Consider the following 24758-nt stretch of genomic DNA (forward strand, 5'->3'; position numbering starts at 1 on the left):
AGTGACACAATGGTATCTTCTAATGTTTCTATCTGTAAAGCATTTCCCTTGAGTGCTGGAAACATTCAAGATAAAGATGTATAAATTGTCCCTTGGGTCTTGTGGATGTATTCTCATGTGGTGGACTGCCCATTTGGAAGTGGAGGTAATATGTAAATAGTTACATATTGCCTTTGAGGGGAAATAACTCCCTTCATAGATGCATAGCCTGAATATGCACAAGTTTTCCCTCTTCAGGAATATATGCTAATATCTGGTGTTATGTACAGAGACCAGACAGCATAGTGGCCTTCACAAGGAGTTTGTGAATCAGATGTTGTGCTTTCATCTCGAAATATTTCTAGACAAATGTCCTTACATAGTATTTTCATAAGAGCTAGCATTTATTAGTTTCTAATTGTTTTAGCTTTGGGGCTGAGTATGGAATTGTAAAATTGAATTAAATTTTGGGGTACCAGTCTCTTTCAGTGAAAATGCTCTTTGACTATAAAATCTTAAGAAGCCGTATATCTTTGTTTTGTTTTAAGATTCACAGGGTACACGTGCATGTTTGTTACACAGGTATATTGTGTGAGGGTGGGGATTGGGCTTCTAATGTATCCATCATCCAGATATTGAACATTGTACCCAATAAGTGACTTTTCAACCCTCTGCTGCCTCCTCCCTCCCCCTTTTGGAGTCCCCACTGTGTATTTTCATTTTCATCATCATGTGTACCCATTGTTTAGCTCCCATTTGTAAGTGAGAACATGCTATTTTTGATTTTCTGTTTCTGAGTTAGTTCACTTAGGGTAATGGCCTTCAGCTCCATGTGTGTTGCCACAAAGGACATGATTTCATTCTTTCTGTGGCTGCATAGTGTTCCATGGTGTGTATAACCATATTTTCTTTATTCAAATAATCAACTGCTGATAGACACTTAGTTTGGTTCCATGACTTCGCTATTGTGACTAGTACTGTGATGAACATACAAGTGCATGTCCTTTTTAAATTAATGATTTCTTTTCCTTTGGATAGATACCCAGTGGTGGGATTGCTGGGTCGAATGGTAGTTCTATTTTTAGTTCTTTGAGAAATCTCTATACTGTTTTCCATAGAGATTGAACTAATTTACATTCCCACCAACAGTGTATAAGCATCCCCTTTTCTCCATATTCATGTCAACATCTGTTGTTTTTGACTGAGTTTTTTTGAGACGGAGTTTCGCTTTTGTTGCCCAGGCTGGAGTGCAATGGCATGCTCTCGGCTCACCGCAACCTCTGCCTCCTGGGTTCAAGTGATTCTCCTGTCTCAGCCTCCCAAGTAGCTGGGAGTACAGACATGCGCCACCATGCCTGGCTAATTTTGTATTTTTAGTAGAGACGGGGTTTCTCCGTGTTGGTCAGGCTGGTCCTGAACTTCCAATCTCAGGGGATCCACCCACCTCGGCTTCCCAGAGTGCTGGGAGTATAGGCGTGAGCCCCAGTGTCCGGCCGTTTTTGACTTTTTAAGAATAGCCATTTTTGGCCCGGCATGGTGGCTCATGCTTATAATCCCAGCACTTTGGGAGGACAAGGTAGGCGGATCACGTGAGGCCAGGGGTTTGAGACCAACCTGGCCAACATAGTGAAACCCTGTCTCTACTAAAAATACAAAAAATTAGCCGGACGTGATGGCGTGCACTTGTAGTCTCAGCTACTCGGGAGGGTGAGGCAGGAGAATCACTTGAACCTGGGAGGTGGAGGTTGCGGTGAGCCAAGATTGTGCCGTCGCACTCCAGTCTGGCCAACAAGAATGAAACTGTCTCAAAAATAAAAATAAAAATAAAAATAAAAAAAGAATAGCCGTTTTCACTGCTGTAAGATGATATCTTGGTGTGGTTTTAAGTTACTTTTCCCTGAATATTAGTGATGTTGAACATTTTTTTTCATTTGTTTGTTGGCCATTTACATTCCTTTTGAGAAATGTCTGTTTCTGTTCTTTGGGGTTTTTAATGGAGTTTGTTTTTTTCTGGTTCAATTGTTTGAGTTTCTTGTAGATTCTTAGTTGAATGCATAATTTACAAATATTTTCTCCCATTGTGTAGTTTATCTGTTTACTCTGTCGATTATTTCTCTTGCTGTGCAGGAACTTTTTAGTTTAATTAAGTCTCATTTGTCTATTTTTGTTGCCTTTGTTTTTGATGTCTTTGTCATAAATTCCTTGCCTAGGACAATGTCTAGAAGAGTTTTTCCCTAGGTTTTCTTCTAGGATTTCTATAGTTTCAGGTCTTACATGTAGGTCTTTAATCCATCTTCAGTTAATTTTTGTATATGGTAAGAGATAGGGGTCTGGTTTCATTCTTCTGCATATGGCTAGCCAATTTTCCCAGCGCTATTTATTGAATAGGGTGTCCATTCTCCATTGTGTATTTTTGTCAACTTTGTTAACAAAAAAGATCAGTTGGTTGTAAGTATCTGATGTTATTTAGTTCTCTGTTCAGTTCTGTTGACCTATGTATCTTTTTTTTTTTCCGACAGAGTCTAGCTCTGTTGCCCAGGCTGGCGTAATCTTTGCTTGTTTGCAACCCCCACCTGCTGGGTTCAAGTGATTCTCTCACCTCAGACTCCTGAGTAGCTGGTACTATAGGCATATGCTACCACACCTGGCTAATTTTTGTATTTTTAGTAGAAATGGAGTTTTATCATGTTGGCCAGGCTGGTCTCGAACTCCTGACCTCAAGTGATCCACTCACCTTGGCCTCCCAAAGTGCTGGGATTATAGGCATGAGCCACCATGCCCAGCCTATGTGTCTATTTTTGTACCAGTACCATGCTGTTTTAGTTACTGCAGACTTGTAGTATAGTTTGAAATTAGGCAGTGTGATGCTTCCTGAGTTTTTATTTTTGCTTAGGACTGCTTTGGCTATTTTTTTTTTTTTTTTTGCTTCCTTATGAACTTTAGGATTGTTTTTTTCCAATTCTGTGGAAAAAACATTAATAATTTGATAAGAATTGTGCTGAATCTGTAGATTTCTCTGGGCAGTATGGTCATTTAAATCATATTGATTCTTTCAATTCATGAACTTGGGATGTTTTTCCATTTATTGGTGTTTGCAATTTTTTTCATCAGTGTTTTGTAGTTTTTCTTGTAGAGCTCTTTCACCTCCTTAGTTAAATTTCTTTTTCTTTTTCTTTTTTTCAATTATACTTTAAGTTCTAGGGTACATGTGCATAACGTGCAGGTTTGTTACATATGTATACTTGTGCCATGTTGGTGTGCTGCACCCATCAACTTGTCAGCACCCGTCAACTCGTCATTTACATCAGGTATAACTCCCAATGCAGTCCCTCCCCCCTCCCCCCTCCCTGTGATAGGCCCCAGTGTGTGATGTTCCCCTTCCCGAGTCCAAGTGATCTCATTGTTCAGTTCCCACCTATGAGTGAGAACATGCAGTGTTTGGTTTTCTGTTCTTGCGATAGTTTGCTGAGAATGATGGTTTCCATCTGCATCCATGTCCCTACAGAGGACACAAACTCATCCTTTTTTATGGCTGCATAGTATTCCGTGGTGTGTATGTGCCACATTTTCTTAATCCAGTCTGTCACTGATGGACATTTGGGTTGATTCCAAGTCTTTGCTATTGTGAATAGTGCCGCAATAAACATACATGTGCATGTGTCTTTATAGCAGCATGATTTATAATCCTTTGGGTATATACCCAGTAATGGGATGGCTGGGTCATATGGTACTTCTAGTTCTAGATCCTTGAGGAATCGCCATACTGTTTTCCATAATGGTTGAACTAGTTTACAATCCCACCAACAGTGTAAAAGTGTTCCTATTTCTCCACATCCTCTCCAGCACCTGTTGTTTCCTGACTTTTTAATGATTGCCATTCTAACTGGTGTGAGATGGTATCTCATTGTGGATTTGATTTGCATTTCTCTGATGGCCAGTGATGATGAGCATTTTTTCATGTGTCTGTTGGCTGTATGAATGTCTTCTTTTGAGAAATGTCTGTTCATATCCTTTGCCCACTTTTTGATGGGGTTGTTTGTTTTTTTCTTGTAAATTTGTTTGAGTTCTTTGTAGGTTCTGGATATTAGCCCTTTGTCTGATGAGTAGATTGCAAAAATTTTCTCCCATTCTGTAGGTTGCCTGTTCACTCTGATGGTAGTTTCTTTTGCTGTGCAGAAGCTCTTTAGTTTAATTAGATCCCATTTGTCAATTTTGGCTTTTGTTGCCGTTGCTTTTGGTGTTTTAGACATGAAGTCCTTGCCCATGCCTATGTCCTGAATGGTATTACCTAGGTTTTCTTCTAGGGTTTTTATGGTTTTAGGTCTAACATTTAAGTCTCTAATCCATCTTGAATTAATTTTCGTATAAGGAGTAAGGAAAGGATCCAGTTTCAGCTTTCTACTTATGGCTGGCCAATTTTCCCAGCACCATTTATTAAATAGGGAATCCTTTCCCCATTTCTTGTTTTTCTCAGGTTTATCAAAGATCAGATGGCTGTAGATGTGTGGTATTATTTCTGAGGACTCTGTTCTGTTCCATTGGTCTATATCTCTGTTTTGGTACCAATATCATGCTGTTTTGGTTACTGTAGCCTTGTAGTATAGTTTGAAGTCAGGTAGCGTGATGCCTCCAGCCTTGTTCTTTTGACTTAGGATTGTCTTGGAGATGCGGGCTCTTTTTTGGTTCCATATGAACTTTAAAGCAGTTTTTTCCAATTCTGTGAAGAAACTCATTGGTAGCTTGATGGGGATGGCATTGAGTCTATAAATTACCTTGGGCAGTATGGGCATTTTCATGATATTGATTCTTCCTATCCATGAGCATGGTATGTTCTTCCATTTGTTTATGTCCTCTTTTATTTCACTGAGCAGTGGTTTGTAGTTCTCCTTCTTCTTATGTATTTTTTCTGTAGCTATTGTAAATGTGATTGCCTCTCTGCTAGATCATTATTGGTGTATAGACATGCTATTAAATTTTGTGTGTTAATTTTATATCCTGCAACTTTACTGAATTCATTTAGGAAATCTAAGATTTGTTTGTGTGTGTTTGTGTGTGTGAAATCATTAGGTTTTTCTAGATACAAGATCATGTCATCAGCAAAGAGGGGCAATGTGACTTCTACTTTCCCAATTTGCATGCCTTTTCTTTCTTTCTATTGCCTGATTGCTTTGGCTAGGACTTCCAGTACTGTGTCGAATAGGAGTGGTGAAGTGGGCATCCTTGTCTTCTACTAAATCTTAGAGGAAAGGCCTTTAACTTTTCCCCAGTCAGCCTGATACTAGTTGTGGTTTTGTCATATATGGTCTTTATTATTTTGAGGTAATTTCCTTCTGTGCCTAGTTTGTTAAGAGTTTTTATCATGAAGGGATGTTGAATTTTATCAAATGCTTTTTCTTGTATCTATTGAGATGATCGTATGGTTTTTGTCCTTCATTCTGTTGATGTGATTGTCACTTATTGATTTACATATGTTGAACCATTCCCGTGTCTCTGGAATAAATCCCCTTTGATTGTGGTGTATTATACTTTTGATGTGCTGTTGTTTTCTATTTTCTAGCATTTTTTTGAAGATTTTTGTGTCTGTGTTCATCAGGGATCTTGGCCTATAGTTTTCTTTTTTGTGGTGTCCTTGTCTGGTTTTGGTGTCAGATGATGTTGGCCTCATAGAATGAGTTAGGGAGAGTTTCTTCCTCTTTTATTTTTTTGGAATAGTTTCAGGAAAATTGGTGTTCTCTTTTGTACATTTGGTAGGATCCAACTGTGAATCTGTCCAGTCCTGGGCTTGCTTTTTGGGAGACTTTATTACCTACTCACTCTCCTTATTCATTATTGGTCTGCTCAGATTTCTGTTTTTTCCTGATTCAGTCTTGTTAGGTTAGGTTGTATGTTTCCAGGAATTTATCCATTTCCTCTAGATTTTTCAGATTTTCAGTGTATAGCTTTTTATAATAGTTTGCTGATCTATTGTATTTCTGTGGTATCACTTGTAATGTTCTCTTTTTCATTTCTCATTTTGTTTATCTGGGTCTTTCCTTTCTTGGTTAATCTGGCTAGTGTTTATCAATATTGTTTATCTTTTTGAAGAACCAATTTTTTATTCATTGATCTTTTGTATTGTTTCTTTAGTCTATTTTGCTTAGTTCTGCTGTTTATTACTTTATTTCTTCTGCTAATTATGGATTTGGTTTATTCTTTTTTAGCTCCTTTGGGTGCATTGTTAGATTGTTAATTTGTAATCTTCGTGCTTTTCTGATGTAGGCATTTATTGTTGTAAACTTCTGTCAGTACAGCTTTTGCTGGATTCCCCAGTTTTGGTGTGTTGTGTTTCAAGATCATCATTTGTTTCAAGATTTTAAAGAATTGACTCAGTAGTGTTCAGGGGCATGTTATTTGATTTCCATGTGTTTGTCAAGTTTCCAGAGTCCCTTTTGGTATTTATTTCTCGTTTTAGTCCATTGTGGTCTGAGAAGATACTTGATATGATTCAGTTTTTAAAAATGTATTGAGACTTGTGCCCTAACATATGGTCTATCATGGAGAATGTTCTATTGGCTAAGAATGCATATTCTGCAGTTGTTGGATAGAATGCTCTATAAGTGTCCGTTAAGTCCATTGGGTCTAAAGTCCAGTTTTAGGCCAGGCACAGTGGCACATGCCTGTAATCCCAGCACTTTGGGAGGCCAAGGCGGGTGAATTACTTGAGGTCAGGAGTTCAAGGCCAGTGTGGCCAACGTGACAAAACCCCATCTCTACTAAAAATACAGAAATAGCCAGGCATGGTGGTGTGCGCCTGTAATCCCAGCCACTTGGGAGGCTAAGGCAAGAGAACCACTTGAACCCAGGAGGTGGAAGTTGTGTTGAGCTGAGATCGCTGCACTCCAGCCTGGGTGACAGAGCGAGACTCTGTCTCAATAAGTAAGTAAGTAAATAAATAAATAAAGACCATTTTAAATCCAGTGTTTCTTTGTTGATTTTCTGGCTAGATGATCTGTTTAATGCTGAGAGGAGTTTTGAAGTCTCCCACTATTACTGTGTTTCAGTTTATCTCTCTCTTTAGATATAGTATATAGTAATAATTTGCTTTACGAATCTGTGTACTCCAGTGTTGAGTGCATATATATTTAGAACTATTATATCCTTTTGCTGAATTGATCCCTTTATCATTATACGATGACCTTCTTTGTCTTTTTTTTTTCCCAACTGTTTTTGACTTTAGAGTCTGTTTTATCTAATACAAGTATAACTACTCCTGTTCACTTTTGGTTTCCATTTGTGTGGAGTATCTCTCTTTTTTTTTTCCCCTTTACTTTTAGTCTACATATGTCTTTATGGTAAGGTGAGTTTCTTGTAAGGAGCATATAGTTGGGTCATTTTAAAAACCATTTAGCTATTCTGTATCTTTTAAGTGGATTATTTATTTTATTTACATTCAAAGTCATTATTAATACTTGGGGCTTTGTTCTTATTGTATTGTTGATTGTTTTCTGGTTGTTTTATGTATTTTTGGTTTCATTCTTTTTCTCTTATTGTTTGGTGTTATGGTTTGGTGGATTCCTGCAGTGGTACTCTTTGAGTTCTTTCTCTTTCTCCTTTGTGTCTTTGCTTTACCAGTGAGTTTCATAGTTTGGTGTGTTTTTGTGATACTAAACGTTGTCCTTTCACTTCCAGGTTTAGGACTACTTTGAGCGTGTCTTGTAGGGCCAATATAGTGATAATGAATATTCTCAGAATTTACTTGTTGGAAAAAAACCTTATTTCTCCTTCATTTATGAAGGGTAATTTTGCTGGATACAGTATTCTTGGCTGACATGCTTTTTTCTTTCAACACTTTAGTATATAATTCCATTCTTTTCTGGCTCGTAAGGTTTCTGCTAAGAAATCTACGGTTAGTGTGGTGAAGTTTCCTTTATATGTGAGTAGACACTGTTTTTTCTTGCTGCCTTTAGGATTCACTCTTTATCTTTGATTTTAGACAATGACTGTAATGTGCCTTAGAGAAGATCTTTTTCTATTGTATCTGCCTGGGGATTCCTAAGCCTGTCGTATCTGAATGTCCAAACTTTTGTTAGACTTGGCAAGTTTTCATCTGTTATTTCATTAAATGTACTTTCAAATTTTTTCTTTCTCTCTTCAATGTCAGGAATACTGATAATTGTAATGTTTTGACACTTTATGTTTCCCCAGATGTCATAATGTCTTTGCTCATTTTAAAAATTATTTTTTCTTTATTTTTATCTGATTGGATTGTTTCAAAAGAGCTGTCTTGAAGTTCTGAGATTCTCCCTTTTCCCTGATGTAGTCAGATTTATTTATTTATTTATTTATTTATTTAGAGACAGGATCTCACTGATCTTACTCTGTCATCCAGGCTAAAGTTCACTGGTGCAATCACAGCTCACTGCAGCCTAGACCCCCAGGGCTCAGGTGATCCTTTTGCCTAAGCTTCCTGAGTAGCTGGGTCTACAGGTGTGTGCCGCCACACCAGGCTAATTTTTTTTTTTTTTTTTTTTTTGGTAGAGATAGGGTCTTGCCATGTTGCCCAAACTGGTCTTGAACTTCTGGGGCTCAAACAATCTTCCTGCCTCGACCTCCCTAAGTGCTGGGATTACAGGCATGAGCCACTGTACCTAGCCAGAATTTCTATTTGACTCTTTTAAAAATTATCTATCTCTTTGGTAAATGTCTCATTTATATTCTGAATTGTTTTTCTGATTTTTCTGTATTTTTTTCAGAGTTCTCTTGTATCTCTCAAGGTTGTTTTAAATTATTATTTTGAGTCCTATATATGGGCTCTCATAAATTTTGGTTTGATTGGAATCTGGCTGGAGAGTTATTGTGTTTCTTTGGAGGCATCATATTTTATTTTTCATGTTTCCTCTGTCTTTACATTGATATTTACACATCTGGTGTAACAGTTACTTCATATTTTTACATTTACTTTTGTAGAGGACTTTTTTTAGTGAATGAAGATGTAACTATAGTACTGGTTGGATAGGACACTTTGGTCTTGATTCTGGGTATGTGCAGTGATGTAGTCTGATTTTTTTTTCTGTATACATCATTAGGGGTATTTATTATTTACTTAATGAATTAGGGTGTGATTATTCGTGGTGGCTATGGTGAAGTTTTGCTGGAGACTGGGATACCAGGTTGGCTGGTCATCAGTATGCAGTGGTGGCAGCATTGGGCTGAGTGTGCCTATCCTTGTGCCCCAGAGTAGTGTACACTGGCACCTATATTGGTGGTTACAAGTGGGCTGATTCTTGGTCTTCCAGGTAGCTAGCTTGGATACTGGTAGTGGCAGTGGTGAATGATGTGGGTGGGCTGGTTCCTGGGTCTCTGGGCAGCCAGTATGACATGGGTGATGACAGTAGCAGTGGCAAGATAATTCTTTTTGTTCCTAGTGGTGTGTGTTGATGTTGGTGGTGGCTGCAGTGGTCTGGGGGTTCGGGAGGTAGTCTCCAGGCCTGTAGTTGGAGTTTGCAGGTAGATGCCAGCTGTTGAGGCAGTGGCAGAGAGATAAGACCCAACCTTAGACCCCCTGGAGGAATGCTTATGTACCCAAAGAAGTGGATTGGGTTGGGCAGTCCCAAGGACCCTGGGTTATATGTTCTTTTTTGGGGGGTTGAGGGCAGAACTAGGCTGGATGGGCTTGTTCTCAGGCTCCCCAATGGTGAGAGCAGATACCAGCCATGGTAGGTGGGGACAGGTTAGTCCTAGAATCAGTTCTTGGGTGAGGGGCCCTGAAGCTGCCTTTGGAGAGGGTAGGTCTGGCCTCAGTGGCCACAGCTAGGCTGGTAGGTGGGGAAAATGTGTCTCTTTCACACCCCAATTCTAGTGGGGCTCACCTTCCAGTCCTGGTGGCAATGGCATATACCTGTCTCACCCCCATCCCTGGCTGCAGGAGCCTCTGCCCAGCTTGCAACCAAGTCTTAGTGGCAACTCATGCCTGCTCGTGTCTCAGTCTCTGTCCTGGCAGCACTTGCTTCCCTGCATTGGTAGCTGCTACAGCCAATGCTTTACTCGATTCTCAGCCCCTACTGCGGGAATGTGCCCAGATCACACCCTAGTCCTAGCAGTGACAGCCTGAGTTTTTTTTTTTTTCCCCTGAGACAGAGTCTCACTCTGTTGCCCAGGCTGGAGTGTAGTGGCGTGATCTTGGCTCACTGAAACCTCCATTTCCTGGATTCAAGCAATTCTCCTGCTTCAGCCTCCTGAGTAGCTAGGATTACAGGCGTGTGCCACCATGCCCGGCTAATTTTTCTATTTTTAGTAGAGACAGGGTTTCACCATGTTGGCCAGGCTGGTCTTGAACTCCTGACCTGGTGATCCGCCCACCTCAGCCTCCCAAAGTGTTGGGATTACAGGTGTGAGCCACCACTCCAGACTCCTGAGTTTTTTTTTTTTTTTTTTTTTTTTTTAAACACCTCAGTCCCAGTGTTTCTAGGCCCCAGAGCAGCATGCCATCTGCCAAAACCAGGTTTGAAAATGATGTCTTGCTGGGCATGGTGGCTTGTGCCTGTAGTTCCAGCTACTTGGGAGACAGAGGTAGGAAGATTGCTTGAGTTCAGGAGTTCTGGGCTGTAGTGCACTATGCCAATCGGGTGTCTGCGCTAAGTTCAGCATCAATATGGTGGCCTCGCAGGAGTAGGGGACCACCAGGTTGCCTACGGAGAGGTGAACCAGTGCAGGTTGGAAATACAGCAGGTCAAAATTCCCATGCTGATCAGTAGTGGCATCACACCTATGAATAGCCACTGCATTGCAGCCTGTGCAAAATAGTGAGACCTGTCTCTTAAAAAGAAAAGAAAAGAAAAAGAAAATGTTGTCTTGCTATAGCCACTTAGGTATCAGAAAGTGTATGGGACCCAGTACAGGTTACCTCCCTGGAGCGGTTCTGTTTGAGAGTCTCCCAGCAGCTCCCTGTGTTAAGTTTCAGGGCTTGGGAGGGTTGAGGGTCTCTCTCCTGGCTGAGATTGCATGGCTCCATGGTGGGGGATGTGGGCCGCTGGAATTCTCTTACTTACTCTTGCCTTGTGTTGGGAAGCCACTCCCAGCTCCCAGCCTATCCTAGCCAAGCTTCCTTCTCCTACCCACGTTTGGTGCCTTCCTTCTCCTACCCACGTTTGGTGTTTCCTGTTAGTTCTCTGTTGAGTTCTAGTGTTTTACCTGGGACAGTGTATTTGAAGTGTGATTCTTTATGCACTATTTTGGTTCTTCCAAGTGGAGGGGATGAGCATCAAATGGCTTTTGACCAAAGTCTCTATCCCTTTCGTTCACAAAAGATAACATAGTATATATGCTTTTTGGCACACTGCCTTTTTTTCTTGTGCTTAATAATATTTCCTGGAAATTAGTTCATTTGATAGGATTTTGCACTGTAGAAAACTCTGACTCATCTTTCATTTTGTTGAACCAAGATACAAACATAATTTTCTGATGATTCTAAATTGTAGACCAAAATTTCTGACTTAGTTACTTTTATGTAGAACTGCTGACTCAGTTGTAGCTGAATTTGAAAGGTAAGAGTAGGGCTAGGCGTGGTGGCTTACACCTGTAATCCTAGCACTTTGGGAGGCTAAGACTGGTGGATCACTTGAGGCCAGGAGTTTGAGACCAGCCTGGCCAACATGGGGAAACCTTGTCTCTACTAAAAATATACACAAAAAAATCCAGGCATGGTGGCACGTGCCTGTAATCCCAGCTGCTTGGGAGGCCGAGGCAGGAGAATTGCCTGAACCCAACAGGCAGAGTTTGCAGTGAGCTGAAATCATACCATTGTACTCCAGCCTGGGTGACGGAGTGAGACTCTGTCTCTTAAAAAAAAAAAAAAAAAAAAAAGATAAGAGTGTTGTTTAGTTTTACATATTTGTCCTTGAGTATTTTAATTACCAGAAGTAGGGAATAAGTAATAGCCTTTCTTTCCTTGCTCATGCAGCAGGAGGCAGCAGAGGAATAATTTTCATAATTCTTTGAATGTGTATTTGTGGATGAATGAGTGAGCAAGAGAGAGATTCTTTTTATTTGCTAAAATGATCACTTTTCAAATTCTTTATCTTACTCTATGTGAAACCACATTTGATGAACAGCTATCATTTGGCAAGTTCCTTACTTCTCTTTGAAATCTACTTAAGCAGTCATTCAGTGTGACATAACAGAGATTGCCTAAAAAAAATCTTGACTTTGCATATCATACTTTTAAGGGTGTTCCATTCTATTATAATATATTACTATTGCTTTCAGGGATGTTTAAAATAACAGTGTCAGTGATGAAGAAAATTTTGAATTAAGAATAAAAGGTTTACATATCAGTCTTCATCAGAGGACCTGGTTTTAAACGATGTAAAGCATTTTTAATTTTTACGTTTTGTGAGATATAGATTCTTTGTGAATTCCAGAGGTTTTAAAAAATTCATAATGTGTACGGTTCTAATACTCTACCCTTGTCATTTTGTTTTTTAAAAATGTTAAACATAGAAATCTGGCTAATGACATTTTTTGCTAAATATAGGAAGTAGACGACCAGTGGAGAGTTTTATCCTGGTTTATTTCTTAGCATGTGAAATAATCATGCATATCAAAGTAGTGATTCACTTTGAAAATTGGTAGTTTGCTTTATTTACGTCAGTCACAAATAAGGATATATCTTTTTCATTCCTAATGGTAAAAGTTTAAGCTCTCTGATATGGACAGCTAGTATATGTGTCATAGTTGATTTATGCATAATTTGTAACACTTTTCCACTGACACAATTGAAAATGCAAATATGACAAAATCTTTTGTCTACTTTTTATGTTTTCTTTTATAATCTTTATGGAGGAATTAACAGGATAAAACATCTAACTTGTTAGCATGTCAGATATTTAAGTTAGGAAGTCATGTGTAAGTCCTTTGATTATGTTTTTAAAATTTATTTGTGGAAAGGCCACCAGACCTCCTACCATTTCAGAGTTTATGGATTCTTAAAGACTATTCGTCTTGTAATGAAAACCATAGTTGAGCATGAAACTGCTTGAGTGGCACCAGTAGATTATAAAAAGGGGTAAAAGTGTCTCCGCAGAGCTTTTAGCTGTTTGTCTGAAATACACTCATGCAAACATTCCCACCCATCACCATCACTGTGCACGGTAAATAAGCTCTATCCTAATAGCCTGTAGAGTTAAACAGATTAATAGAAATGACTTTCTGCCCCTCTCTCTCTCTTTTTCTCAGTTGATTCGATGTCATCAGTCCCGTGGTGGAGCCTGTGGAGACAACATTCAGTCTTATACTGCCACAGTCATTAGTGCTGCTAAAGTGAGTACCTCCGAAATCTTGGAGAGTTGTGATTATGTGTAGTAATTGTTCAGATTTCTCTCCTGAATTATATTTTCTATTGTAATGATTGTAGTGTTTGTACTTATCCAGTTTTAAAGATTTTAAGCCTGTTAGCTAGCTTCAAGACTATTATCTCATTAATACCACATTTGGAAGAAGCTTTCCATGTTTAAACAGTGACTTCTGGATTCTCTGTGATTTTCATTGTTCTACCTACACTGACATCCCTTTGCATCTTTGAGCATTTCAGAGTCTTCTTCTCATGAAAAGAATATTATTCCCTCTGAAAACTTGAGTCAGTCCCTCGTCACATTCAAAGATTCTTTCATATCAAGGGGCTGCCCCTTCATGTTTGTCAAGTGAGCTCTTTTTTTCATGTGTGTGAGGGTTAATTTTGATGATGTTTGGTAAACTTTATGCTGATTATAAGGTATTCTTGTAACCACTATCCTTTTGAATTGTGAAGTATACAACAAAACAATTCTAATAATAGGAATGACAGAGTGAATCTAAATGACAGCATATAATAGAAAGCACAACCATTCAGAAAAGAACAACAGTTTAAAGCAAACCACAGAGTGGGAATCAAAGGTCACACTGTTTTATGTAAAACAAAACAAAAATACTTCATATTTGATCACAGACGCTTACATGATGTGCTTCAGAATGTGGTCCTTGGTTTGACGAGAGAAGCATTACGTATTTTGCACCCAAAAGAGAATTAACCATTAGGTCTTTATGCCTATAGCACTGTGAATTTTAGATTTCAGAAATCTTTTTTTTTTTTTTTCCCTTAAGACAGGGTCTTGCTCTGTTGCTCAGGCTGGAGTGAACACCCACCTCAGCTCCCAATTAGCTGGGACTACAGGCGCATGCCACCACGCCTGGCAAAATTTTCATATAGTTTGTAGAGACAGGGTTTTGCCATGTTACCCAGGCTAGTCTTGAACTTCTGAGCTCAAACAATCCACCCACCTCAGCCTCCCAAAGTGCTGGGGTTACAGGTGTGCATCACTGCACCCCAGCAATTGCAGAAATCTTAATAAAGATTGCTCACTTTTCTCCACTGTGTATACAAAAATTATGATGGTTATTTCAATGAAGAGCTGAGAGAGAGTGTTTAGAAAACATCTTCAGTATTAGTCTACTAATTTATCCACAAAATACAACAATGAGATCTTTTTCTCAAGTATTAGACTCCTTTTAGTCTTGTCTGTCTTATACACGTGGATCACGATAGTTTAGCTTATGATCATTTTCAGTAATTTTTAGTTATGGAATGGAGGATAACTTTTCAGCTCCTGTTTGCTATTCTTATGTGTTTATGTGCTTATATAAAAATAAAGTGATCTTCATTCCATGTTTTGCTATGGACATGCTGGAGTAAGTGAGGCTGGACTTAAGATGTTTTAAAAAATAAGTGCAGGGCTGGGTGCGGTGGCTAATGCCTGTAATCCCAGCACTTTGGGAGGCTGAGGTGGGTGGATCACGAGGTCAGGAGTTCAAGATCAGCCTGGCCAACATAGTGAAACCCCATCTCTACTAAAAATATGAATCCTAGCGGGGCATGGTGGCGGTGCCTGTAGTCTCAGCTACTTGGGAGGCTGAAGCAGGAGAATTGCTTGAACCCAGAAGGCAGAGGTTTCAGGGAGCCGAGATTGTGCTACTGTACTCCAGCCTGGGCGACGCAGCGAAACTCTGTCTCAAAAAACGAAACAAAACAAACAAGCGAAAAAAAACAGTGCAAACTCCCCATTTTCTCATACCTCAATATTGGGAACTGTGAGGCTTATACTCATATCTTCCACATTTAAGACTAAGAAATTATGTTTGATATAACACCTTAGGGCTGGATACTGTGCCTCATGCCTATAATCCCAGCATTTTGGGAGGCTGAGGTGGGAGGATCGCATGAGCTCAGAAATTTAAAACCAGTTTAGGCAACATAGTGAGACCCTGTCTCTACAAAAAGATTTAAAAATTGGTGGTGCATGCCTGTTGTCGCAGCTACTCCAGAGGCTAAGGTGGGAGGATTGCTTGAGCATTGGAGGCCGAGGCTACAGTGAGCCATGATTGCGCCACTGCAATCTGTTTACTTTTCTGTTTGGGAGAATATAAGGATTACTTTAAAAAAACTCACAAGGACGTCTCCAGACCTAGAAACCTTCTCAAGAGAATTCTTTTTAATATTTAAGAATAAACAATGGCGATATTACAAAGACTCTTCCAGAGAATAAGCAAAGTCAGATTATGCCTAATCTGGTTTGATGAAGCCAGATCACCTTAATACTAAAACTTTAGAAGAACATTATAATACAAGAACACTACATAGATGTGAAAAATCCTAAATAAAATATTTGCAGAAAAACAACATTATATAAGATACCATATATATTGTATCACAGTCCATTTGGGATAAGAATATATGGACATAATTATAGTATAATATATAGGACACAATATTTGCTGTGTCACAACCCACTTGGGATAAGAATATATAGAACACAATTCTTCAATATATAGGACGCTATGTATTGTATCACAATCCATTTGAGATAATCCACAATATAAGGCTGGTTTATCACTCAAGATCAATGAACATAATTTGCACATTTAACAGGAGAAAATTATATACTTATCACAATTGATGAACAAAAAGTATTTGATAAAATTGAACATATATTCATTGATAATATCTTAATAAATAGTTTCTGGTTCTTTGGATTTTTAAATTTTTCTCAAATTATCAAACTTGTTTAAACACAGTAAACCTGGTCATATTGAAGTCTGTTTCTGATAACTCTAATGTCTGGTTCCCTTTTGGGTCCGTTTTTGTTGTGTGTTGTTTCTGCTGGTTCTCATTTATGATGACTTGAGTCCTTGTGAAGCGGCGTCGTTTGTCTAGGGTAATACCTGAGGTTTGTTGTCTCATGCCAAGGAAATTGAAGATGCGGACACACAAGGAGTGGGTTTAAGAGCAGAAGTTTAACAGGTGAAAGAAAGAAGAGAGCTTCCTCCTGTAGAGGGAGGGGGCCCAAGCAGGTTTCTGGGATTGGGGTGAGATGTGATTGGTTTTATATATGAGCTTGAGGAGGTGGTGTTTGATTTACATAGGGTGTAGTGGATTGGTTGGACCAGGTGTGCCATTTACATAACATGTAGAGGCTGGCTATCCCACCACAATCTTTTATTATGCAAATGGAGTCTCTATCTGGCTGGTGCCATATTGCCTGCACATGTGGTGACAACGAAAAGGGAAGAGGGAACCTCTATGTTGAATATACCTGACTTCCAGATATCCCTTTTCTATTGGCATAGCTGCTGGCATTCACCTATGCTTGCAGCTTGATCTTTCAGGCTGCTTTTTGTTAGAAAAGAAATAATTTCGGGGCTGATTTTTATTTAAAGGAAAACCTTGCTGAGGACTCCCTTACTCTCACTAACTGCCTGCTTAATTTCTTTTTAACTCCTATTATCACTTGTTTGCCAGAATTTATTTCAAAACTTTTTAGAAATAGTTTTGAGTTTGGGATGACAGTGGAGTTCTGGGACAGTATCAGTCTTGAGTAATAATCCAATTTCAGGGATTAAGATTATTTAAATGAAGTTCACCTGCAATAGCTGTGCTCGTCTTATTGCTGTCGGTGGACTCTTCTATTGTATATTTCTTCATGTTCAGAACCAAACTTGGAGGGAATGTCACCAAGTAGACCCATTTGGCAGGACTTTGACTTTCATAGATGATTTTCTAGTTCCATCTATCAAAAACACCACTTAGTTTCTTAGCACCCTACCTCCTGCTTCCTAGAATCACCAGATACCTCTCGGCCTAAATGCCCAGCTGAAATGTCTGAATTTCCTTATTCTTTCGGATTCTGACTTTGTAACTCAGTACCTTCAAGCAGCATTTTACAAAAATATTCTCTTCGATTTTCCTAGTTGTTTTCATTAGTGGAAATCAGATTGATCTGATTTCCCCAGCCTGCCATTATTGAAACTAGAAAATACGTTTCCTTATTTCTTTTTAAACCATTTCTAGGTGATACATTTTTTGAGATATAACACGGAGAGTATGTTAAAAAGCCATGTAGTATGTGCTCCTTAAGAAAAATACTTATCTTAAAGTAATTTTATAGTTATTTCATTAAGTCACTTTCTCTAAAAGTGTAATCATTACTCTTTTACTCTTTCTGATGACAACTTCCCTTGTGGCTTCATAGAGGTTATTAACCACTTTGTTATATAGAATGATTAATTATTAATTTTTTTGTCTTAAATTTTTTGTCTCACTGCAATTGTGAGGATAAATATATTCATTGCATATGCACTTGGATGGAGCTCCTTAGAGGAAATAATCTTTTTTACATTTTCTGCATTTCCAAATACAACTTGCATAATATTAACGTTTTTTCCTTTGATTTTCCAAGTAATTTGACTTTCCTCATAAAGAATATCAGAACCATTAATTTTTTATGGTAGTGAAAAAGGAAAAAAATTAATATTGAAATTGTTCAAATGAGATTATTTGACACATTTATAAAATCTTGGTCCATATTTTCTAGTTCCCTCATTACGGTCTTATTTTCATGTGTGTTAACCCCAGTGTGGTCAATTGATTTAATAAAAATGCCCCTGTTTTCTCTTGTTATCTGATAACTTCTTAATGACAACTAACAGCTTTTGTGAGAGCAGCACCATTAGCACTAATGGATAGGGAGGCCACCTGATATGGCATGGGAAAGGTTAAAGATGACTAGTGACCCCTCGGCAAATCTGCTTGCAGCAGAACAGAGTTAAGTACCGTGCTCATTTGAATTATAGGTCATAACGGATTTTCTCACACTTTCGTTATAGTCTCTGATGTTCAGCTGTCTTCCAGCTCCAGTTTAGTTATGTGAGTACTTGTGTGAAGATTCATCAGTGATTTAATGAACATTTTTATGTAGATAACTCAGATTGTGAGGACACTCAGTCTAATTTTTCATCTCCTTTTGGCCAGGTTATACTTCTCTATTCCTAATTTTTGCTGAGGCTTTATAATTTTTCATATATATTTGAGAAAACAGATATATACATACTCTGTCTACTAAAATTAATTGGAGAGACAAATTACTGTGAGGTGATTTAGATTTCTGTTCAATAACATTATCAGGTAACTTCTGGACACTAATGCCCATAGATGTGCTTGATGCTAACATGGAAACAAATTTACCCTAAAAGCAAGGGTCTTTACAAATGCAGAAAACTTTCAGCACTTTTCTCTAACCCCCCGACTCCCTGCATGGTTAATGGATTATGATAAATAGTAGTATCTTGTAACTTGCTATACAGATTGCAGATGTGATGACTTAAATTTTGAGTTTAGATTTTTGTCCACTACTAAGACACCTCCATCAATAGTCATGGTTTTTTTTTTTTTTTCCCCCAGGGAAATATCACACACTCTTCGTGTAATATGAGCCATTGACTATGAAATATACTGCCGTCTTCTCTTTGTGGATTCTTTTCCTGGTTGTCTTATGTTAACTTTTACTGTTGTGGTTTGCTTTGGTACACATTACTTTCCACTTTTTATGTGCTCCAGTTCTTTTAGTTTTATTCCTTTTCATTGGTATAAGAGCATGAAATAATAGGCTCAGGAGCAAATGGGGAGGATATACAACCAAAGACTTTAAAACTAAAAGGCATTCCTTTGATAAAGGGATAGCTGCGTTTAAGTGGGAGCATCTCCATTAGCATTAATGGAGTGAGTACATCAACTGAGGCATCTCAGAGGTTAATCAGGCTTCCTGGCCTGCTCTTGACATCAATACACTGTGGCGCCTCATTCTGTTGGTCCTTCAGAGGCTTACTTGACAACAGTCTAACAGAATTTGTGTAAGTCGTTTCTTGTGAATTATTGAAAGAAACGTTTGGCTGCTAATTGAGGAACGCTAATGTGTTTTATAATCACTGGAGTTTGAGTTTTTAGCACTAAACAAAACAGTTACAATTGATTTGTGGCTTTCTCTTGGTTTTAGTCTGCTGTTAAGTTATATCTTTTTGTTTGAATTCAGCAGATGGCTTTGCTGGTCATTTTTATTTAAGTATTTATTAGTACATTATTATGGATTTTAATTTTTCCTCTTTTCCACCCATCAGACATCTGTGTTTTGTATTCATTAACTCTGAGATCACAAGTAGTAACAGAAATAGATTACAAGGCAGTACAGGATAGTGTAAAAATCAGGCCCTGGAGACAGATGGTCCCAGTTTTGAATTCTGACTTTGTCGTTGGGTAACTGTTTGAGCTTCCATTTTACTTAACTTCCCTAGCCTTGATTTTCTCTTTCATAAAATTGAAGTATCTGAGGAAATCTATCAACGTAGTTTATGTTAAGTGCCTTCACCAGTCCCTAGTCCATAGAAAAACCACCGTGAAACATAGCAAAATAAAATAATGCATCTATTATTAGTGCTAGTTTTATGGTATTTTAATAGAACATTTCTTTGGAAAATACTTCTCCCCTTTTCAATTTTAATCTAATTATTGCTTAAATCACGTTTAGACCTCTATACACAACTGTCTTTGTGTACTATTTATGAATTAAAATTTGAAATACCATGTATATAATAGTTTATATTTTCAAATTTAGCCATAGCATGTGCCAGAATTAGGTGAGAATTATTTTTTCATAATTGTTTTAGAAAAGATAGTCACCTCATTGAAGATTAATTTGAAGTATTTTAATGAAACTTTTTTTCTAACAACATGAGAATTGGAAAAATGTACCTATATTATTTAAAATGTAGTTTTTGATATATTTAAGTATTCTAGGGTGCCTGTTTTGGTTCTACTGATGATACCCTTCTTCAGCAATGTGTGACTCCCATATATTTGTCTTTATTTTAGTTTTCTTCCTTTCATTTTTTTTCTATAGACTCAAACTTGAAGCTTTCTTCCTTTCAGATGAAAAAACTTGTTATTTAGAAAAATGTTTCTGTTAATGCATATGAGGATAATCAGAGGATATTTACATAGAAGAAAAAATATTTCATGAGTTAGTTTTACTTACATGTTTTGAATGAAATGGAGCTAAAATATAATTATAAACATCTTAAGTTATCTTTAATTGAAATAATATAGTAGGAGCACCACATTTAATTGTTTTCTGTTACCAGATAGAAAATAACTCTCAACTAATTTAGTATGATACTTCATTCATCCAGTAATTAATATCTTAGACAGAGACTGTGTTTCCCATATACCAAATCTTGGTATACAGTATTATATACCAGCATACTTATATATTTGCTTTGGAAGCACATTCTTTTCCACATAGGTATTCTACCAATGTCTCAGTCTTTTTCATACTAGAAAACAGATATACAATTAGATTTATAATATTTCAAAAAATTGATCATTTCATAGTTTCTGCTTCTTTCTATGTCATTGATTTTAAGATGTATACATTAAGAGGAGAGAATGAAAGAAATATCTTTTATAAAAATGTAATTGCACCCTTATGTAAAACAGAGCTCTTTAATTTTTTTAACTATGGCTTTATCCCTGCCATGATGACTTTAGAGACTTTACTGATGCCATTCCCTCAAACTAATACTGATATTCTAATTAAAATTCAAGATCATTAAAAGTCAAACTGAATGTCTGTGACAGTTTACTGCTATATGAAAGAATTTAACATAATGATTAGGAAAATTAATAAAATGCATATTTCTATGTAGAATCCAAATACTGATGTGAAGTCATACATTTTACCTTTCATTGTACAGACACTGAAAAGTGGCCTGACAATGGTGGGGAAAGTGGTGACTCAGCTGACAGGCACGCTACCTTCAGGTGTGACAGAAGATGACGTTGCCATCCACAGTAATTCGCGGCGGAGTCCTTTGGTCCCAGGCATCATCACAGTTATTGACACCGAAACTGTTGGAGAGGGCCAGGTAAGAAGAACTTTTGGTGCGCACAATGTGTGTTACTTGCAAAGATGGGGCTGAGATCAAGATTAGTCAAAATGTGTTTGGTCTAGGAGATTATCAATTTGGAATTTGAGGAATTGAGATTATTTCAAATGAAGTTTTTCTTTAAAAATGATTAGTAACATGTTAGAACCTGCTATTTTGAACATTATTAATGTATCAAATCTGAAGGTAAAGTCCAGGTTCTAAGAGATTCTCTCATCTGTGAGGACATTTGTTTCATAAATAAATAATTATGTAACATTTAATAGTGTTCTGTTCATAATATTCTTTTTCTTTACTTGCCATCCCAGAGACTCAATTATTGTTTCTTTTTTGTGTATGTAATAACATTTGTCATAACCCAAATTATAAGATTAATAAATTACTTTTTCTTTCTTTTTTCTTTTTTTTTTTTTTTTTCTGAGATGTCACCCAGGCTGGAGTGTGATGGTGCGATCTCAGCTCGCTGCAACCTCTGCCTCTTGGGTTCAACCGATTCTCCTGCTTCAGCCTCCCGAGTAGCTGGGATTATAGGCATGTGCCACCACGCCCAGCTAATTTTTGTATTTTTATTATTTATTTATTGAGACAGAGTCTGGCTCTGTCGCCCAGGCTAGAGTGCAGTGGCACGATCTTGGCTCACTGCAACTTCCACCTCCTGGGTTCAAGCAATTCTCCTACCTCAGACTTCTGAGTAGCTGGGATATAGGTGTGCGCCACCATGCCCAGCTAATTTTTGTATTTTTTTAGTAGAGTCGGGTTTCTCCATGTTGGCCAGGCTGGTCTCGAACTCCTGACCTCAAGTGATCGGCCCGTCTTAGCCTCCCAAAGTGCTGGGATTACAGGTGTGAGCCACCATGCCCAGCCTTAATTTTTGTATTTTTAGTAGAGACGCGACGCGGTTTCACTGTGTTGGCCTGGCTGGTCTTGATCTCCTGCCTCAGGTGATATGCCCGCCTTGGCCTCCCAAAATGCTGGGATTACAGGCATGAGCCACTGCTCCCAGCCATATAAATTTCTTTTTAAAGGCAGGACCATACCTATTGGGAGGAATTTATAAAAAAAAATTAATCAATAATTGCAACTTACATAATTTACTGAGTAGTATGAGAATTTATAACAGATGTTTTCTTATCAATATAAAATATGTGAAATCTTAAAGTGGCATATCAGAATACATATGTGGCAATAGCTTATTATAAAATCTTGTATCTTCAGATACAATGTACTGTAATGTTAACAATCTAGCTTTAGAAACATTTACAATGAGTGATTATAAGCATGGAAATACATGTTACATTTGCATATAAATCTTGCTGGTAAGATAGAATTTGGGTCGTTTTTCCCCCATGCACTCAGGAACTCTATTTTCTTTTGTGTCATAGTCTTCACTTTAAATATATGTTTCTTAAAGGAAGGTAATTTTTTTTATTCTGATAGTGTGTGATCACTGATATAAAAATATAATCTAGAATCAATTCCTAGAATGAGATAGGAGTAGGACAGTATTGGTGAAATAAAATTTCTTTTAGTTTTTATATAGAATATATATTTAATTCTGTATTCAGAACACAATGCTTAGAAACTGTGTGAGCTGTTATTAGCCTTAAATATTGCATATGTTTTGAGAAAATCTGTTTCCAGTATATATGGGTTGATGTCTTGATGAAAAATTACACTTGGCAGCTGCTTATGTGCTAGTTCCTATAGTAAGATTAACAGCATTTCAAGAACATTTTTCTGCAATTGAAACAAAAAAACTTTGAAATTCTGGATTATTAAATTTGGCTCTTGTATTTTACTTGAAATCTGAATACGAATTCTCTGCCTCCCCTGTCTTAACTTTGTGGTTAGCCAAATATGTTACAGAGTTATATTTTTTTAATGAAGTGCTAGAAAACTTTTCAGTTGACTGTAATGACCTTGTGTTAATTAGTTGATGTGGATACACACAAATGTTCTCTTTTTTAATTGAAATGAAAAGTATAAACCTTTAGTGTTGTGTTAGAGTAAAAAAATTCCTTTTGTTCTTTGATTTTTTGATTTTTAATTAATTCACCTACAAGGCCACCCACATTTATTGGGTAGTAACAAGTCTCCTCAACATTGTCTAGGACCATACATCTGTTAAAGATCTAGCATTTGTTGATGGAGAGATTTGGGGTTATTTCAAAATAGAAACTGTTATCTCGGTATTTTTGATAAAATAGAGGTGTAATTCGTATATTTATTTTGTTAAATGGAAGTATGGGGACATATAATTATATAAAAACATAACATTTAGGCCTTATGTTTTAAAATGTGGTTTAATTTTTTCTTCAAGTTCATTAACTTTTTATGACCTTTAAAAAGGAAGTCTTAGTTTTGTAGTGTGGAAATGTACTGTAGGTTGGAGAGTTGCAAAAGTTCATTTGTCTATGATAAATGCATTGATAACACTTGAAACAAATATGTTTATTAAGAAGAATCATAGAAATGTTAACTTTTAAAAGTTAAGAATCTTAAATATTGTTCAACATGGAACATTCTACCTTTTCTGTTAATGGTTGGTAGCCCCAATCTTCCACTAATGACATATTCTGAAATTTTAACTTGATTAAAAAATTCTGTTAGAGGACAGGAAAGAAATTGATTTTCAATAAAAGGTAAATTAGTATGTACATTTTTTTTTAAAAAATTACAATTTTTAAAGCAACAAGATGTGTGCAGTATAATACTGTCTTTCTTTTAATTAACATGAATCTGTTTTTTGTCAATAAAATGTTTTTGTCTCTGATATATAGTTCAGTTTGAGTACAGGCTGTTTTTAGATTATGCTGGATTGTATTAAAACTGCAGTGGTTAATGTCTTAGATTTATCGCTTTTAGCCCCTTCCACTGATGTTTAGCCTAAACTGTAATGTTTTTCCTTTTCCAAATACAACTCAGATTTTATATGAAAAGCTGACAATACATTGATTTTTACTGTTTAAATCCCTTGAGCCTTTAATAATGATACATTTTTTGTATTTACAGTGTTAGTATATAAAATCAGATTCACCATCCTTCTGTTGCCATATTGATTAGTTTGATTTTATGGTGATGGGATCATTGTGTGTTAACTGCATTAAGGAGGAATGGATTTGGTTGACTTTGCATCCATTTTTATCTGTGTTACTTTCATGTTTTATTTAAAAGCATTTCTTGACCAGAATAAGTTAAGTGGTATAATTTGCTTTTTACACATTTATATAATTGAAGTTAGCAATGTGGCAAAATCTCTAATGGAAATAAAATGCTTCAGAATGATGACATAAATCTGAGCTATTTCTTGCCTGGGGAACAAGTGTTAATAATAATAATGTAATAGCTTCTGAGATGTTTTGTTCATGTGATGAAGGCTTATCCACCTTGTATCAATTCTTGTACTCTGCTTTGTTTAATGTAGTCAGGTTGTTAATACAGACTTAAGAGTTCATCCTACTTTGATAAGTGGTGAGTAAAGATTATATGTTTTAGGA

General features: G+C 37.1%; 1 protein-coding gene across 15 annotated transcripts in view; it reads left to right on the plus strand.

The window, feature by feature from the left end:
* The window catches only part of LOC105476856 (BCAS3 microtubule associated cell migration factor), a 710244-nt gene that overhangs the window by 203025 nt on the left and 482461 nt on the right, over positions 1–24758 (plus strand). For all 15 annotated transcript variants that reach the window (XM_071082810.1, XM_071082809.1, XM_071082814.1 and 12 more), the window contains exons 11-12: positions 13192–13275; positions 21070–21240. In XM_071082810.1, the coding sequence (XP_070938911.1) occupies positions 13192–13275; positions 21070–21240 (255 nt within the window). The remainder of the gene's footprint in view (positions 1–13191; positions 13276–21069; positions 21241–24758) is intronic.

This window comes from Macaca nemestrina, chromosome 17, assembly GCF_043159975.1.
Source record: "Macaca nemestrina isolate mMacNem1 chromosome 17, mMacNem.hap1, whole genome shotgun sequence".
Classification (NCBI taxonomy): domain Eukaryota; kingdom Metazoa; phylum Chordata; class Mammalia; order Primates; family Cercopithecidae; genus Macaca; species Macaca nemestrina.